Genomic DNA, 19638 nt, shown 5'->3' on the forward strand with positions numbered 1-19638 from the left:
GTAAAAAAATCGTTGAAAAATGTTGACCAGAAAAATGCGATTTTTGGGGGGAATTAATCGGCGTGGGTGCTGATTCCCGATTAATCAGGTATAATTGGGTTTTTTTCCTGACTCTTGCTTCTTTGAACTAAACTATCAAATCTTTCATTCATCTAACATACATGAAATAAAATCTAAACTATGATGAGGGATAAGAACCATGCAGACTCCAAAATAAGGGAAATAATCACCATCAATTCGAACAATGTATTACTTATTATTTTGGCAAGACTTGGATGAAGTCCAACCAACCTTTGTTTATGCTTTAATCTTTCTTCCATGTCTTGGCATGCTTCGTGTCAATTTGTTTGCCCTTGGACTAGGAATGTTCTTGGACAATCATCTCCTTGTGTTTGGTGGATTTGGAAAAGTTTGGACAGTCATGAGCCTTCTTGTCTTTGGCAGATTTGGAAATATGATCAGACAATTTGTTTTCCAATTTTCCTTGATCTTGATTTATGGCGATCTTGGAAGAATACATGCCATCCTTAAGCTTGCTTAGCAAATTTCCTCTTGGCAAGGTGGAATTTACACATCCTTGGACAAGTTTCAATTTGTGTCTTATTTAATTGGACAAGACCTTGGACATGTCTTTTTCTTCAGCGAATTTTGGATGATCTTCTTTCTCGAACATGGAAGGATGGACTTTCCACATCCTTGGACAGATTTCAATTTGTGCTTTATTTGATTGGACAAATATGAATAATTTTCTCCTTGATCAAGACAAACTTGGAAGGCTTGGAATATGCTAAGACATATTGTCTTGTCTCTGCGCTTATCAAATTTGGATGTCTGATCACCAAGCTTTACTCATTCTTTCCATGTCAAGCGCTTAGAAGATCATTCTCCAAGCCTTTTCTCCTTATTATCATGCGAACCTTATTATGTTTCCCTTCAAATTTTGGCGGTCTTGAGAGAAATTACTCTGGCCAATCTACTGTTCTGTGTTCATCTTTAATTACTGTTTTTGACTGGTTTAGACAGAATTCAAACAGTCTTGCTTAGTTTTCTCACGAATTCAAACATTTTTCTCCACTCCACAAGCGAATTTGCTTTATGCCAATCTGATTTCTGAACTTGGAGAATTCAATTTACTTGTCCTGATTGCTGTTCATGACAGAATTTGCACAGAGTTTCCTTGGCTTTCACACAAACATCTTTCTCATGCCTTAAGCGAATTTATTGTGAACATGGCGAACTTCTGAGTTTGATATGCTTGGTTTCTTATCTTCATGGCAAATTTTATTGTCTTTGATCATGTTCTGATTGCTTCTCCATGTTTTTCATGTTTGGAAGCTCATCCTTGGCTCATCCTTGGCGAATTCTTGGCATAGGCTTATGCTCCAACTTTAGCGAACTTGGATGATGTCTTGACATTTATCATCTTGCAGATTTGAAAGATTTCTGAGGAGTTTATGTGCAGATTTGGATTCTTTCTCCCAAGGTAGATTCAAGGATGATTAATGGTGAACTCAGAATTTTATCAGCAAACCTTGGTGATGGCGAACTCGAACTTTTTGAATGTCCCTTTCAAACCCTTGGACCTATACCTTCAAACTATTATCCAAAGTCGAATTTTGCCAACCCTGCTGCAAATTTGATAACTTAATCAATCTTTGGAGCTGCTCCCTTTGGCGAATTTTAAGAAGAATTCAATCTTTGCTTTGAAGAAAGAAGAATTAATGAGATGAAACCTCCTTTATAGCTTCTTTGATGACTTCTAGAAGCTTTATTTTATCCTCTAGAAGTTCGAACTCTATTGCTTGGCATGCAAGGAAGTAATTTTAAGAAGTTTTAATTGCTTTATTTCCTTTTCAAGAAGTTCGAACCTCTTTGCTTTCTTCTAGAAGGGAGTTTGGAAGACTTTCTTTCATATTTGCAAAATTAGAAATTTTTATTTGCTTTAAATCTTCTTCTAGAAGTTCGAACTTGAGGAAAGTCTTTGTCATATATTTCTTTAATCGTTTTAAACGCCAAGTCATCATACTTGCCAACTTGGCAATCCATATCATCTTCATTTTATGCTATCTTCAATGGGCCCTACATTGCCTTAGACATTCTTCCTCGAGCTTTAGCGAACTTTGCACATGTTCCTTGTGCCACGATTAACCTTTGCCTAGGCGTATTTTGAAGGTATGATGGGCTTTGAAAATTCCTTGACATGTTTGTTTGTGCCTTGGATGAATCTTTGCCGTCTTTATTTCATGCCATAATTTTAAGGCGGACTTTGAAACTGTTGGACATGGTGAAAATTGCATATACTTATAACCATTTTCATGCATTAGCTTCTTATTTGCTTAACCTTGAGAATGAGCTAGTTAATTGTTGCCATGAGTTAGTTTACCCTCGGTAGGAGTTTGCCATTCGTCGGACAATTTTATCTTGGCTATGAGGTACACTTGGAAAATTTGTTAGACAATTTTGTGTACGAATAAGCTTAACCCTAGGTAGGAGTTTGAATAACTCTTGCCATGGATTAGTTAACCCTTGGTAGGAGTTTAACATTTGTCGAACAATTTTACTTGGACAATTCTCCAATGCCTTGGTAAACATTGATTATGCTAAAACATCTTCCATGCTTGACATCCTTGGACGATTTTGGCTGATCATTTGCCATTCCACTTGCCTAACCTTGAGCCTTGTTGAATTTGTCTACCATTTTTATTTCTTCAACCTGGGCGAAATTTTCAATGTGTCATTTCACTTGCCTTCCTTTTGACTTGGTCAACAGTGTTCATGTCATGTTCATACCTTGCTGGCCCATCTGAACAAAAACCCTAATCTGGATTTCCATTTTGCTTTTTGCACTTGTTGACCTTATTTTCGAAATCTGAGAACATGGGTATTGATATTATAGCTGATCTTCTGGAACAAAACCCTAATTAGGGTTTGCATTCTGCTTTTTACCCTTAAAGACAATTTTCAAAATCTAAGAGCATGGGTAGGAATAATTTGGCATGAGGATTGAAACCCTAATTTTGGAAAAAGCAAAAAATTTCAAACCCTTGCTTTTTATACTTAGAAGCAAAAATTTTCGAATTTGAAGTCATGGGCAGGATCAAAACGACCTAAAGAATAAAACCCTAATATCATAAATTTTTTTTTTTTTCGAAGCCCTGCTTTTTTATATCAAAATGGGTAGCAATGAAATAATTCAAGGAACAAAACCCATATGCCACTTTCAAAAAAGCAGGAAAAGCAAAAATTTCTAAGAATAGAAGGTTGTCAGAAATGACCCAAAGCAATTGTGATCTTCGTCCTTCAAACCTTCTGAACACTTTGACAACACTTAAATTGAATTCTGAGCATAAATTCTCAATCTGGCCGGGAATGACCCCAAAACTCTAACTCATTTGCAAAAAGATTGATGATTAGCAGTTGTGACGCCAAAGCAAAACCCTAAAAAGCAAAAACAAGGGGTCCCCATTTGCAATGGGGCGATGTGTGAAAAAGGTCACAACACCATCCTACACTAAAAATGATTTTAGTAAAAGCATGATACCATGAGAAGTTTATCTCAAGCTTGGAATGAAGCACATCTATTGTGGAAGCTTCTGCATTCTTGCAAATTGTTTATGCCTGCCGTTCTCTTTATCTTCTTTAGACATTGAGAAGCATATTGGCCATTCTTGTGGTATTTGAGACATTTGATATTGCTCAAGTTTCTCTTCCCCTATTGAAAAGAATTCAAGTCCTTTCCTTTTGACCCTTGCCAAGTAATCTTGCAACGGAAGCTTTTCATGAGCATAGACACTCTGAAAAAACAAATCTAAAGGTATGGGCACCAACTCTTCATCTTTTACCTCATAAAGTTCTGTGATCTTGTTTAGGTAGCTGGCTATCATGTCTATGTTGCTCATATGTTTGGCAATAAGATTGTCCTTAAGCAATATCTTATAGGAGAAATTGGGAAGTGATCAATGCAAATGATCCTTCACGGAATCTAAGATGATTTGCTTTGCTTTGGCCATCTTTTTGTTATGTTTAGAGAACTGGATAGAATCAACAAGAGGTGTAACCTTGGTTTCCAAATAGAGTCTTGACTCAAAGATCAACTTCTTCTCATAGCATCTGCAATTTGCACTTCCAAGGGGTAAAGTTGGAAGTGTTGTCTATGCGATAGGCCGTCACACTCTCCAAGATCTAAACTAGTCACGTTGTAGTTATTTGAACAAAATGAAGTAAACCAATCAGTTGAAAATAAATCAGATCAATAGCCTATCATATGTGCAGATAATGCTTTGATCACTCAGCAATTAGGGCATCACATCTATAGGTTATCGTATTCACAGTGATCAAAGCATTGATCTAGACTAGTCATTTTTGTATTTGTTGGAACACAATGAACTAAACTAATCAGTTGAAAATAAATCATATCAGTAGCCCTAGCATAGGTGCAGATCAATGCTTTGATCACTGGAGCAATTGGGGCATCACATCCTATTTAGAATGCTTTGATCACTGGAGCAATTAACCTATCGTCTACATAAGTCATAACCTCAAAGGATCCAGATAGGTTATTTGTTTAGTTCATCCTATGGCTATAACCTATCGTATTCATAGGGCATCACATTCTATTCACAAACCTGGAAGATTCCAGTTAGTGTGCTTTTATACCATGTTAAAATTCTGACCATGGTAGTAAATAGATTCTGGACATAGCAAAATAATCCAAACTGCAAAATGAAACTTCATTTAACTAAAACAGCTTATTTGAGTACGATAACTTTCAAACATACACTGCAGAAATATGAACAACGCACTTAAAAATTGTCATTTATTAAACTGAAACTTTTTTATTTATTTAGTAAATTAGTAGTTATTTATTTTGTAAATATGAAGACATCAAAATCTTAAAATATATATTAATACATACAAATGAAACTATTAAAAAGTAACATACAAGTATATGATATTTGTTAAACTTTTCATAGTAAAAACAAACCAAAAGAATTACTGAAATAATGAATGATGGCTTTTCGACATGTAAAATCTGAAGTTACATACAAAAGTAAAATAACCCTTCAAATAAAATAAAATAAAATAGTTTGTTAAATGAGATAAAGGAAAATAAATTTTATCTAAAAACTAAAACTCACGTGTCAATGAATGTATGTAGTAAATAAAATAGTTATAAAGTAAAATAGAATAACTCTCAAGTATATTTCTCAATGTTTTTTAGATAGGTGTATTTAAGATATCTATACTAGTAGTTAAATGAGCATGCCAAATTGTTATTTTCTGGATTGCTGTGTCCTCAATCCTCTACTGGAGGTCATCATGAAGCCATATTTTTACCTCTTGAAATAATGCAAAATATCTTGCATCAAGCTGAAGAGTAATTAGATGCATAAACTACTTACTCTCTTCTAACAATAGTTACTCTAAACAGTGGCTCTTCAACATTAACTTTAAAGGTGTATAGTCAGGTTGCAATGCCTCACTAATAGGATCCCTTCATTATCTTTGAAATAGAACTGTCCTTAGTGAGGTTTTTAAAACAATTTTTGGAGTGAGTTACAAATGTTTTCCACCATTTAATTATATTTAGGGCCGCAAAGGGTAACAAAATGTGGCATTTTGTCACAAAATTGCTCCCGAGTTTCAATTTTCATGCATGCAGACTCTTGTTTAACTTAATTAACTCTTAAACTCAATGGATACAACTGGCTAACCAGATTGGCTAGCTTCCCATTTTAGGGCTTTCAGTTACCCTTCTCTAGGTATGACCTTAAACTTTTGAGTTGGTATCCATTATAACATTTTCCAGATCTCAATTTTTAGCCTCCAGAACAGTATGCGTGATTGTAATGTCTTTCTGTAATATTTTTAGTATTATTTCCAAGATTCAGTGTACCAAAAGAGCATATACCTTTGGAGTTGTGACACATCCTCATTTTCCTGTTTATTGTGGACTTTCTTCGGAGTTGAGGTACTAATGTTTTCCACCATTTCATTCAAAAGTTACTTTCTAGTTTCTATTTTAACCCTGACCAAAATATTTTAACGCTCTTGGTCGACCTCATTGACCCCTGATGGTTATAACTAGCTAACCATATTGGCTAGTTGCTTATTTTTAGGGCTGTCAATTACCTTCTCTAGATAACCTTAAATTTTTTAGTTGGTATCCATTATAATGTTATCCAGCTCTTAATTTTTATCTTGCTGAAGAGTAAGCTTAATTCCCATGTCTTTCAGTAATAATTTTAGTATGATTTCTAAGATTCATAGCATACCAAAAGAGCATACACCTTTGGAGTTGTGACATCCTCCTTTTTGAAGTTTCCATCTGAGTTCATCTTTGGGATTTCCACCAATTTCTAGGGGAGATTATGTAACTCTTTGAATACCTCTTTTTCTGACTGACTACATGATTGAGGGACTGAATTTTAGTATAGTTGCATCCACGTGCATTACAATGACATTTTGGTTGAAGTAAATTCGTAGTCCAAGTTTCCTAATGATGAATCGTTGCTCTAGTTAATGCTAACTAGTTATATGCATGGAATGGCACTACTGTTCTTCAACACTACTTTGGTCTGAATAGCAAGTTTGGATTGCATTCAACAATGATTTGTTGGGGTCTCACTTGAGCTTAGCATGCTTTTCCCTTCAGGAATACGATCCTTGGAATAGTTCCATAATTATTTCATTATTTTTGCTTTTTGTATTTTTAAATATGCTGTTTTATTTACGACATGATTCCTTAAAGGATTTTGTTGCTTATGCATTATCTCTACAGGTTGGGATGAAGGTGTTTTAGGCATGCAACTAGGAGAGACTGCAAAACTTCGGGTAACCTCCATCGCATTTCCTTTCTCAATTTTGTATGCAGACATTTGTATCAGTCTTTTCTAATTTTAAGATTTAGATCTCAATTAGTGGACATAAATGTACATTGTAATGGGTTTTGATATGGCAATTCAGTGAAGCTACCAACATATGCTCAGGTATAGAAAATTTCTTAATGTTCGGATCAAAATCAGTCCTTAGTTGGATGTGACTTTGAACATCTATATCTTATAACTAAAGTGAAAGTGACTTTACCACCAGTGATCTTTTTGATTGTACCAAAAAATGCATCACTTGTAAACTATGTTACAAGGTTCGTCAGCTATGTGGCCGGATCCGGGAACCGGTTCGGTACGTGTTTGGGTGTGTGATTCTGAAGTTCATGACTTAAAATCGGGGGAATGGGAAATGTGCAATCCTTTGCAAGGGGAATTTAAAGATTGTGCTTCATTGACGTAGCTTTCTTTGGCCATCTTTAATGGAAAAAGTTATGTATTGGAAATATTATATAGTTGGTCTTCATGTGCATCTCTGGCTGATAAAAGGTTTCCATCTGGTTCATTGATGGTCTTCATGCGCAGAGACTATTGACTATATGCACCTCGACCCCATATAATGAGAATCTGAGATGGTATGGGTGAATTAGGAACCATTCAGGAGGGAGAGGAGACTCTCAATAGTCAGGGCGGCTATCTCTGGTTCTAGTTGGCACTCACCTGGTGGAGGAGGCCCAACTATATCTACCCACCCGCCTACATCCAGTTCCAGTTCCAGATGTGTATTGTTGACGAGAATAAGATGGAATGTAAGAAGGGCATGGAATTATAAATGCAAAACCAAAACTTTGAAAATATGGTTGGAATTATTATCTTCAAAATTTTATTTTATTTTTATCATTAAAAGTCCAAAGCCATAGTATATTATATTATATAGTGAAAATGTCTGTTACATTGAGAAAATTCTGGAAGCCAAGACATCTAAGGGCTTTCCAGGTCAGACTGCTATCATATCCGTACCCTGCCTGAACTCCTATATCCACCCAGCAAACACAACACCCAGACCAAAACCAACAGACCACCATAAGGCTAACATCTGCCTATTGCATAAGAATATAAGCCGCTGACCCCATACAAACGACATATAGCAGCATTGTAACAAAACATTTGGATTTCTAATGCTTCCTACCTTTCCCAAGGAGGCTACGGTCCACAAAAGTGCAGTCACCATGGGGAGGAGAGCTTCTAGTTGCAGACGAAGAAGGACCCACCTCCGAGCTGCGTATACCAACCACCTGGTTGGAGTCGGCTGTAACATTGGCCGCCGAGCCACCAATGTTCTCCCTGGAGAACACGTCTGCCAAAGTGTTGATGTGTTTTTTATGCACATGCGAACATAGAATAACATACCGAAGTATCTTATCCTCTCTTGTACAAAGTTTCCCCAAATGCTGAAGATTTCGCCCAAGGATCATTCGAGAAGACTCCAAGATTCTTATATGTAGTGTCTCTACGTGTGGATGAGCTCTTGCGGTATGATGTGATTTTGTTGGAATCACAAGGGGACTTACATTTGATGACCTGTGTATCTGATTTACTTTAGATATCACTAGAACGTGGGTCTTTACTGATCCTTGATTTTAAGAAAAGGGGAAAAAGGATAAGGGTTGGAGAGGAATCTAATCCTAACACTAAGAATGTAGGAGCAATGGATGACCTTTGATGAAACTCTAACTAAGTCTTGCTTTGACATGCTATGATCATCTCCACAAGGTTAGTGCGATCTTCTAAGGATAGCTTTATGATGTTCAGATCACCGCTACAAGCATAGACATCGTCAGGTTGATGCATATAAATGAAGAAGCGATAATTGAAGTTAAGCTTAAGTTGAATGATTCCAGTTGACTACGCAAGGCAAGTTTGCAATCAACAAACCGCTAGTAGTATGAATATACAAATTTCACCATTGATCATACAAAATTCTTCCATTCATCTAATAACATGAAATTAAATTTGAGAAGTATAGAGACCATGCAAATTGTAGAATCGACACATAGAATTCACCATTCCTTCAATGAAGTTTACATGTCTTTTGCAACAATGTCTTGACAACAATCTTTGCCTTCTCTTTCTACTCTACTCTAAAATGCTATCTACTATTGAGCTACTAATTATTGACTATCTCTCTTTTTGCTAACTCCTAACTATTAACTTTTACAAATGAAGAGCCAAGGCTTTATATAGAGAGCCCCTTTACCAATTGACAACTTTGATTGACTTAGAATCAATGGCTAGGATTATAAGATAGAAACCCTAATTAGGTTTTGTTATAACAAACTTCCTCAAGCCAATGAGAAAATTACATTTCAATGAGTGTGGACCAATAGGAAGCAGGGGTAGGTACATCGAAGTTTGTGCCGTTCTTGATAAATGAGGTACATTGAATCTGGACATGCTAAGGTGCACCAATCCGACAGGAGGAAAAGTGACTGGGATGCCACCTTGTCTTTTCGGGTCAAATAGGAACCTTCTCTGTCCTTGATGCGAAGAATGATGTACCTCCTTGACTTCCATGTGCTTGATGAGGCTTCCTTACTGTCAAGTTTTCTTTCTCCGGTAGCATACCTCGCCTTGAAGTGTTGATGAATTTGCTTAGGATCCTCCCCAGGGACAAGCCCTATAAGAATTTCGCTCTGGACCCTTTGGATGGGTCAAGAGCGAAATTTGCAAAGTTGCTCAATTAGACCTCATTTTCAACATTACCTTACCAAGATCAAGTCATTCACCTCCAAAATTGCCAAGGAATAGGTTTTGCTTAAGGACCTAGGCAAAATATTAGACCTCCTAGGAATTTCGCTTTGGACCCTTTAGAAGGGTTAGGAGCGAAATTTGCATTTTAGGACAAATTCTTCACATTTTGCGACCACAACTTACTCAAATGCATGCCTAAGGATGTTTTTAATCTCAATCAACACTAGGCTTGATGCAAAATTGGGAGCAAAATAGAGGTTTTAAGAATTTCGCTCTGGACCCTTTGGAAGGATCAGGAGCAAAATTCATGATTAAGTCCCAATTCCATCATTTCTCTACTCCAAAATACCTCCCAAGACAAACATACACTAGTCTTTTGTCCACCAAGGCCTAGGAATCCATATCTTAGCCTCCATCATGAGCAAATTAGGTGATTTTGAGAATTTCGCTCTAGACCCTTTGGAAGGGTCAAGAGCAAAATCCAAGATTTGCTTGTTTTCCTTGACCTAGATTCATTCTTCATACCTTGCTTTCCTTTGACTCTCAACTTTGGATCCCCCTCTCACGAAGACAACATTTGTTTGACCTCCAAATGGCTTGAAAGGAGAAATTCGCTCAAAACCATGGCTAGAGACAGGACCTATTTAGGATTTCGCTCTGGACCCTTTCGAAGGGTCAAGAGCGAAATTCAAGATTTAGCTCAAAAACCTTCATTTTTGGTGGTCACAAGCCATTTAAAGGCATGCTTAAGGACATCTTCAATCTTAATTCACCCTGATCCACATTTGGCTTGACACAAAATTGAGAGAAAAAGGAGATTTTGGGAATTTCGCTTTGGAAGGGTCAAGAGCGAAATTCACATTCTAGGCTTGACTCTTCATTTCTTGAACTCCATTCTCCATTGCAAAGTCAATATAAACCAATCCATCTTCAACCACGCCATAGAAACTAAGGATTTGACCTTATCAAAGGGAAAAATAGGTGTTTTCAAGAATTTTGCTCTGGACCCTTTGGAAGGGTCAGGAGTGAAATTCATGATTTAGGACAAAATCCTTCACTCCTCCACTTCTAATCACTTCCTAAGGCAAAAACATGTCAATCCACTTCCAAATATGCCCAAGGAACTAAGATGTTGGTTTAAACAAGGAAGAAAATGAGGTTTATGGAGAATTTTGCTTTGGACCCTTTGGAAGGGTCAGGAGCGAAATTCCCAATCTTGGACAAAATCCTCACTTTTCAATGCTTTCATTCACTTCCTAAGGCAAGAACATGTCCATCTTCCCCCACCATGTCCAAGGAACAAGGATGTTGGCCCAAACAAGGAAGAAAATTCAAAATAGTGTTTATAGAGAATTTCGCTCTGGACCATTTGGAAGGGTCAAGAGCGAAATTCACACTTTGGGTTGATTTAACACCTCTTCTCTCCTCAATTCACTTCAAACTTGATTTATCCAACCTCCTTTCACCATAATGAAGGCAATCCACCACCAAATTAGCTCAAAACAAGGTCCTTCTGGTGCTTAAGGCAAAATAGAGGGTCAAAATGAGGATTTCGCTCTGGACCCTTTGGAAGGGTCAGGAGCGAAATTCCTATCTTGGGTTGATTTTCACTATTCCATCTCCTCAATTCACTTTTCAAAGGCAAACATGCATCAAAGCCCTTCCAACACGCCTTAGAAGTCAACAAATTTGGTCATCACAAGGAGCAAAATAGAGGAAATGTGAATTTCGCTCTGGACCCTTTGGAAGGGTCAGGAGTGAAATTTTCATTTTAGGCTCATTTCTCACTTGCTTTCTCCTTTCCTTGGCTTGGATACAACTTGTTGGGCCTCCTTCCATCATCATCCAGTTCAAATTGGCATTCTCTTCAAGATTTTGTGAAAAAATAGGGTCTTATATGAATTTCGCTCTGGACCCTTTGGAAGGGTCAAGAGCGGAATTCACCCTTTGGCTCAAATCCTGACTTCATTTTCACATTTCTTCAACCAAACAAGTGAATTGTCTTCAATAATACCTGGGACATGGATTAGTTCATAGTTTTGGTCAATGTAGAGTGTCCTATAGAGGAATTCGCTTTGGACCCTTTGGAAGGGTTAGGAGCGAAATTCCTATTCTTGGCTCAATTTATCTTGAATATGACTTGACTTTGCCTTTGCCTTAGACTCAATCCTTGATGCATATTCTTCCATAACTTTGCAAATTTGCTCAACCACTCACCGACTTAGGTCAAATCTTAGGCCGCTTGTGAAATTTCGCTCTGGACCCTTTGGAAGGGTCAGGAGCGAAATTCCTGATTTGCTCAAACTTCTTGATCTTTTCATCAAATCATCAGGTCTAGACTTATCCAGGGCGTCTCCAAAGGATGGATAGGTCAACTTCACATCAAATTATGCCTAGGACTTCATCTTTCACCTACTAGATCAATGTAAAACCCCCAAAGATGATACTCACTTACAAAGCTTAACTGACTTCCTCGAACTCAGACTGGACACAAAAAGAAAAACTTGACCTAAGGACCTTAAAGAAACCCTGACTTGGACCATCTACTGACTCACCCTAGCTCAAGTAGAGCCTGCTATCTTAATGATCCCTCTTACAACTCTCAAAAGTGCAAAGTCTAATAGACAAGAACCTAAAAAACAAACGCCAGAAAGCAAAAAGTAGGGGTCCCCATTTACAATGGGGCGATGTGTGAATACGTCACAACACAAAGCCCACGGCGCCTCATACCCTTCCGCTATAAAGTAATCATAAAACCAGTTTCCACCACCTGTGGCTTTCAAACCCAACTATTTCTGCAGGAAGTCTATATTCCTGAGTATGCCTACTTTGTTCTCTTCAAATGCCTCCTCATCTCAAATTATCAACAGAGTGCGTTTAAACATCTTACCTTCATCACTACAAACAACCTGCGGGCCTTGTGGCTAGTGGTAATCTACTGGAAATGGCACCATGAGATTATCGTCTAAATTGTCAACCGCCTTGTTCAAATCCCTTAGAAATTCAACACGAAAGACCGCCCTGCAGAGTTGAATGGCTTCATGCTTTGAGATACCCACTTTTAACAGAATGGAAACAAACAAGGTCGGAATATCGCTATTAACCCGATAGCGATGGTCGCTTGCACTGCCATCCACACCCACAATCTTCAAAATTTAATAATATTGTTTTATTTTCAATAATTTTAATTTAATATGTATAAAATACTTATATTAATTTTATATTTAATATAATATTATTTTATTTTAATAAACGATACATTTGATTATATTTAAATATTTACATATTTATGATTTTAACATGGTTTTTGTACTAATGAACCCAAGCAAACCCAAACCCTAAAAAAAATTTAGCTAGTCAATCATTAATGTTAGGCAGTTCAAAGTCCCGGTACCCAAAACTCCTCAGTGACTAGATCCACCAAACAACAGAGCAGCTGTTTACACAGGCAGCTGCAACAAAATAATATACAAAGAAAGAAGTCATGGGCTAAACCATAGTTGAAAAACTTGGACTCAACAATAACTCAGCCGACCCAATTTTATTTTCTTTGGTCGATAAACGGCCGAAGCCAAAAAAATTATTATTCATAAAATAGAATTTACATGAGTCCGTTCGTGCGGGCACCAGTAGGAAAGAACGGACAAGAAAACCTCCGGTCTTGCTTGGGGATTAATCAGCCCAGAAACCATTAGGCTTACTCATGCATCTAGCTACCAGTCCATATCGCCCTAAATTTGTCCCCACTGGAAAAAGCCAGATCGGATAAGCCAAAATGCTCCTTATTCTCCTGTTCTGAAGGATTCAGCTTCCTCTCCAATACTTGTGGAGGTTTTGATGACTCGTGTCCAATATCAATTAGATTAACTTTGCCATTCCGTAATAAACAGAGATACATCTCCATTTGCTTGGTAGGCTCTCCTGTGAAAGCATCTTCTTGTCCTGCTCCAATAGCCAAATAAGAAAAGCAGTAAGAAAAACAAATGTCGCAGTCCCATATCTGTATTAGTATATGGTTGTGTTTAATCTACCTTCGCGCTACAGCTTGAGAGTATTGTGATATCAAACACAACTGCATCAACTGTCTTATTTGCAACCAGGGCAATGAGGTCACTATAGTTTGGGTTTTCTTTGCTCTCGTCAGAAATCTGAAATTGATAGTCAAAATGACAATGGAGATTTTCCACAGCTCTCTTAAATACATCTATGCTGGATCCCTCAAATTTTGATGTTTATTTGACTTGATATGTTTATAAAAGCAGGAAACACGACATTTGATGGTACTCCCATTATAAACTTTGGTATTGAAGATTCAATTGGCCACACAATCTGTGCTCCGTTCAATTTGAACTCTTCCTTCATCCACGATCCCACAACTTTGATTGCCCTGTTTACTACATTGACAATGTAATGAATTTCAAGAAGCCCATTTTTACTGAATCTTATGTTCACACTAATTCCCTTGAAATTGCTGTTGATTGCTTTTTGAAACAGAGCATTGCCTTCATCTACTGCTCCCTGTCATTCTGAAACTTTCAAAATTTCTCTATAACCCTTAGATCATCCACCCACCAATTTTGAGCTAGTCCTTCTGCCGCTGCTTTGGATAGGGCATCCGCTTCAATGTTTGCTTCCCTGTAGATGTGTTTGCAGGTATAATTATCAAATAGTGCCAATGTTGTCAAGATTTTGTCTAGCAATGCTTGCAGACGCCAATTGGGAGTACTTGTTGACCTAATAGTATTGATAAGGATCGCAGAGTCCCCTTCTATTTCTAAATTTATAATTCCTCTTCGTAAACTTTCCTCAAGACCCATTAGGAGGGCTTTAACTTCTGCTATATTATTTGTATCCAGGGGTATGGGGATGGATAATTTGCCTTTGGCATCTCCTTTGTGGTCTCTTATTATGCAGCCAATTCCAGAAGCACCTGGATTACCTTTTGATGCGCCATCAAAATTTAGTTTAAGCCAACCTGCTTTCGGAGGGGACCACACGACATTTACTCTATCATAATTCTTTTTTCCTATAAATGGGGGAATTTTCAGACCATTCCACCTGAACCTAATTCTGCCATCCCAATCTGTAAACTCTTTTCTAGAATTAGGAGTAAGAGCTAGTTTGCAATTAATATTTTCCACAATCGAGCTTTCAATGGAATTGAGGACCGACTCTATTCCTTGCCTTATTTTCAAAGAGTCTCTTGTTACGTTCTTTCCAGATTTCCCATATGAGGCGAGGAGAGATTTCCCATAATGGGCTCAGGAGACCATCTTTTGGTCTAATTGGCCAGCTTTGAAAAAGAGAAACAATATCATTAGGAAGGGCCGTGATCCACCCAAGTTTTGCACAGAACCATCTCCAACATTTCATTGAGAAAGGGCAGATTAGAAGAAGATGATCCACTAATTCCTCCTCTGCTTTGCATAAGATGCATCTAGAGGGACCTTCAAATTCCATTTTCTTGAATTTTTGTGTTGTTAGAATTTTTTTTTTGGTTGCTAGCCATGCAAAAATGCCTGCTTTTGGGATGACTTTATTGCTCTAGAAAAGCTTTTGAGGAATTCCGTCTTTGTTGATAGAGATTTGATTAGCAAGAAGATTATAGCCTTCTTTACTTTATATTCACCGGATTTGGAAGGGGTCCACACTAGTGAGTCATTCTCATTTCTAATTACCAATTGTTTGTCCTTTAAGATCAGCTGGAGTTGGTCAAGTTCATTTGGAGGGAGAGGGAGATTATCTAGTTTCTTCTAGCCCCATCTAAGTGTTGGATCCTCCTTGGAGATTTCAATATAATCCTTAATGTGAATACCCCAATTTTGTTTTAGCCATGCTTTTGTTGTCTGAATAGAGATTTGATTATCAATACTAGGATAACCACCCCAGGAATCTTCCCAGAATAAACATTTTGAGCCATCATGGACATCCCAGGAGACAAAGTCTGCCACTAAGTGTCTGCACCTAAGGATAAAATTCCATATCCTTGATCCTTTTGGTAGATTGTTAATTCTCATGAAATTTGTGGAACCTTCCTCCCCAATGTACTTTGATTGCATTAGTCTAACCCATCTAGCTTTAGGGTCCTTTAAAATTTTCCATTCTAGTTTAGCTCCCAAAGCCTAATTTTGAAGTTGTTGATTCCGGATGCCCAAACCTCCTAAAGGCTTGGGCTTACATATTTTTTCCCAAGCTATTAAGGCTATTTTCTGCTTTTCCTCCATGTTCTGCCAAAAGAAGTTTCTCATTTTCTGAATAAGGAAGGAGTTCATCCCTGCATTCAAGGCCAGGAAAGACATGAGATAAGTTGGAAGAGCAGAGATGACCTCTTGAAGCATGACCAATCTTCCTGCCCATGACAACCATTTGCCTTTCCATGAGTTAATGTTCTGATCCATTTTCAACTTAAGCAGATCCCACAGTTTAGAATTCCTTAGACCTCTGTCTATTGGGATTCCCAAGTAGATGCAAGGAAGGTTACCCCCCTTACAGTCTAGAATTTGTAAAATCCCTTTTTCTATAGATTGGGGGGTGGAGAAGAAAAGGATTTCAGATTTATCCTTATTGATAATTTGTCCTGAAGCTTTACCATAGGAAATAATCAGAGCTTTAAAATGTGCTGCTTCACTCAATTTTGCTACTCCAAACAAGAGATTATCATCTACAAATTGTTGGTGGGTAGCCACAAAATTAGTTGTGATCTTGATGCCTTTTATAGTATTCTAAGTGTCTAGGTTCTTGATAGCTCTACCAAAGGCCTCTGCCATTATAATGAATAGAAAGGGGGAGAGTGGATCCCCTTGTCTGATCCCGCTAGATATAGAGAAAAATCCTTTCGGCCTTCCATTGATAATGACTGAAAATCTCGAGGTTGAGATACAATTCAAAAATCCAATTAATCCACTGGACATTGAAGCCAAATGCTTGCAGAATCTTGCATAGAAAGCGCCAGTCCACATTGTCATAAGCCTTAGAAATGTCCAATTTCAATAGCATGCCTGCTCTCTTTGTATTCTGTAAAGTATGCATGGCCTCTTGAGCAACAATCACCCCGTCTAAGATGGAATGCCTCTGGACAAATCCTGTTTGCTCTTCTGATATGATGCTATTCATGAGAGGTTTCAGTCTATTGGTCAAAACCATAGTTGAAAAACTCGGACTCGCCACGGACTCGGCAAACCAAAAATTTGGACTCGGACTCGGACTCGTGAAAGACTCGTGAAAGACTCGGCAAGGACTCGGCAAAAAAAAAAACCGTAGTTTTACAAAAAAACATAAAGAAATTAATGCATTTAGAGAACATAAGAGCCATAATTGAAACATTACACATGTCACATACTCATAGTTTCAAACTTTCAACTCTAAAATGTATAATACCAAGATTTCTTCAATGCTAATTATGCTTTTATATGGAGCCTAATCAGACTCGGAGGTTAAATTTTCCCTACTTCCATCGGCGCAATTTCCCCCCATATTTTTCGACGGGGGTTTCGGGGCAATGCCCCCAAGTTGGGGTCAAGGGGCATCGCCGAAAGATCCTAAAATTTGACTAAGTCTGGAAAATTGAAGAATCCTCCAAAAACTAGATTTTGCATTATAACTCCTGGAGGTTCGAAACCACTCTCAAACATCCTGACAGTATATATGGAATATAACTTAAAGTCTGGAATGTCATCTTGATCTTCAAATGCCCTGAAATTTGGCTAAGTCTGGAATGTCTTCCTGATCCTGAAATCTGACTAAGTCTGGAAAATTGAAGAATCCTCCAAAAACTAGATTTTGCATTATAACTCCTGGAGGTCCGAAACCACTCTCAAACATCCTGACAGTATATATGGAATATAACTTAAAGTATAAGTGACATTTCCTTTCTTATACTTAAATGTTATATTCCATATATGAATCCTGACGGAGAGACCTAATTTTTTCACATGTTAAACTCAATTTTAAAGCTTGCATGACATTTTCTCTGGGTCACACGAGTCCATCTGAAAGACTCGCGAGTCCATGCAAAAGACTCGCGCGAGTCCTTGCAAAAGACTCGCGAGTCTTTCAGATGGACTCGCTAGGACTCGCCTCGGCGAGTCCTGGCGAGTCGACTCGTGGCTCCCATGGACTCGCGAGTCCGTGGCGAGTCCACGAGTTTTAAAACTATGGTCAAAACCCTGGAGAGAATTTTGTAAATTGTGTTGCAGAGAGAAATTGGCCTGAAGTCCCCCAACCTAGTTGCTTTCTCTTTCTTTGGAACAAGGGCTATGAAGGTATTATTGATTTCTTTGAGAATGTTTCCTGATCTTCTATCTTCTTGTAGATTCTAAGGCCGCCACTAGATATGCCCCTATTATATGCCAGCATTTCTTAAAGAAGCCCGTGGAGAAACCGTCCGGCCCCGAGGCTTTATCAGAAGGGAGTTCAAGTAATGCTTTGGACACTTCCTCATACGAAAAGCTTTCATTTAGTGTCTTGTTTTGTTCATCAGTTTTCACCTTGGGAATGACTGATAAAAAATTCCTTTGCTCCTTCAAATCAGAGCCATCAAGATTGTTAAGCAGATTAGAGTAGAACTGGATGATTTCATTCCGAATGATCTGTGGGTCCCCCACCATTTGGTTCCCCTGTGTCTCTAATTTGGTTATTCTGTTTAAATTTCTTCTTTGCTTAGTAACATTATGGAAGAATTTATTGTTCTTATCCCCAACTTGTAGCCATATCTCCCTAGATTTTTGTTTCCAGAATACTTCTTCTTTGGAAAGGATGTCCTCATAATCTGCTAGCAGTTCTCTTTCTTTTAAATATTCTGCTTGAGACATACCTTCCGTTATTACCTTCTCATTCAGATCCTCCAGCTGGGCTTCCAATTCTCTTTTAGTGACAAAGATGTTTCTAAAGTGATCCGCATTCCATTCCAAAAGATTCCTCTTAATAAATTTCAGTTTGGACACAAAGCAGAAAAGTCTGGAACCCTCAAAACTACCTTCATTCCATCACTGCTCTATTAGGGCAAGGAAATTCGGATCCTTCATCCACATATTCTCAAATCTAAAAGGAGGTTTTGAGACACTGGATTCACCCTGGAGGCTTAGCAAGAGAGGATAATGATCCAACCCCGAACAAGGAAGAACTTTACAATCTAAGGAGAAGGGTAAGGAAGAGAAATCCCCCATCCAAAAAAATCTATCTATTTCTCTGTTATATTACTGAAGCCAAACCTTCTGTTGTTCCATGTAAAAACTGAATCTCCTGAATCCACTTCAAGAAGGCCGTTTCTCTTTATCCAATCATTGAAATCTTGGTGGGGTCTGCCAAGCCTGGTGATACCTCCTCTTTTGTCCTTCAAGCTTCTTATGGAGTTAAAATCCCCACCAAAGAAAATATGCTGATTCTGGTTGAGAGATATCACACTATCCAAGTCTGCCCAAAAGGCCCGTTTAGATGCAGAAGAAATTGGGCCATAAACATTTATTAGTAAGAAAGATATATTGAATGAGAGCAGCTTGACTGAAACGAGCAGCCAGTTTCTGTTTGAATCAATCTTTTCTATCTGAATCAACGAAGGTTTCCAAATTATCTGCAAACCCCCTGAAACACCTTCTGCTGGAACTGCTACTTGTTTGCTGCCAATATATTGACTACCTAGACCACATCCAAAGGATTCTGCTTGCTGAAGATCCAACTTAGTTTCTTGAAGCATTACAATCGCTGCATTGATCAAAAGAATTCTTCTCTTGATCAAGCATTTCTTGTTCCAAGTTAAGATTTTCATTTTTGTTCAGGAACGGTGGCCCCCTTCCTTACTTTCAGAATACTTGTGATCTTTATTTGCCCTTCATCTTCTCCTGCTATGTTTAAATGCTCGCTAGAGGATTTTCTACCTTTCTTTGGAGGAGTAATGCCGAAATCAGGCTTGGACTTGCTTGTGTTCACTTGCATGATCCCCAGTTTCCTTTTTTCTTTCGCTTGAGAAAAAAGATCAGCTAGTGGGGTCTCCATTTCGTGATCAGAATCCTCAACTTCTTCCATGTAATTGTTTAGAAGAATATGAGTGTTGGGATCTAACTTC

General features: G+C 38.0%; 1 protein-coding gene across 1 annotated transcript in view; it reads left to right on the top strand.

The window, feature by feature from the left end:
• LOC131054650 (peptidyl-prolyl cis-trans isomerase FKBP12) overlaps positions 1-19638 on the top strand; it is a 70231-nt gene that overhangs the window by 45190 nt on the left and 5403 nt on the right. The window contains exon 4 of the mRNA XM_057989199.2: positions 6782-6834. Coding sequence (XP_057845182.1) covers positions 6782-6834 — 53 coding nt within the window. The remainder of the gene's footprint in view (positions 1-6781; positions 6835-19638) is intronic.

Source organism: Cryptomeria japonica, chromosome 2 (assembly GCF_030272615.1).
Source record: "Cryptomeria japonica chromosome 2, Sugi_1.0, whole genome shotgun sequence".
NCBI lineage: Eukaryota > Viridiplantae > Streptophyta > Pinopsida > Cupressales > Cupressaceae > Cryptomeria > Cryptomeria japonica.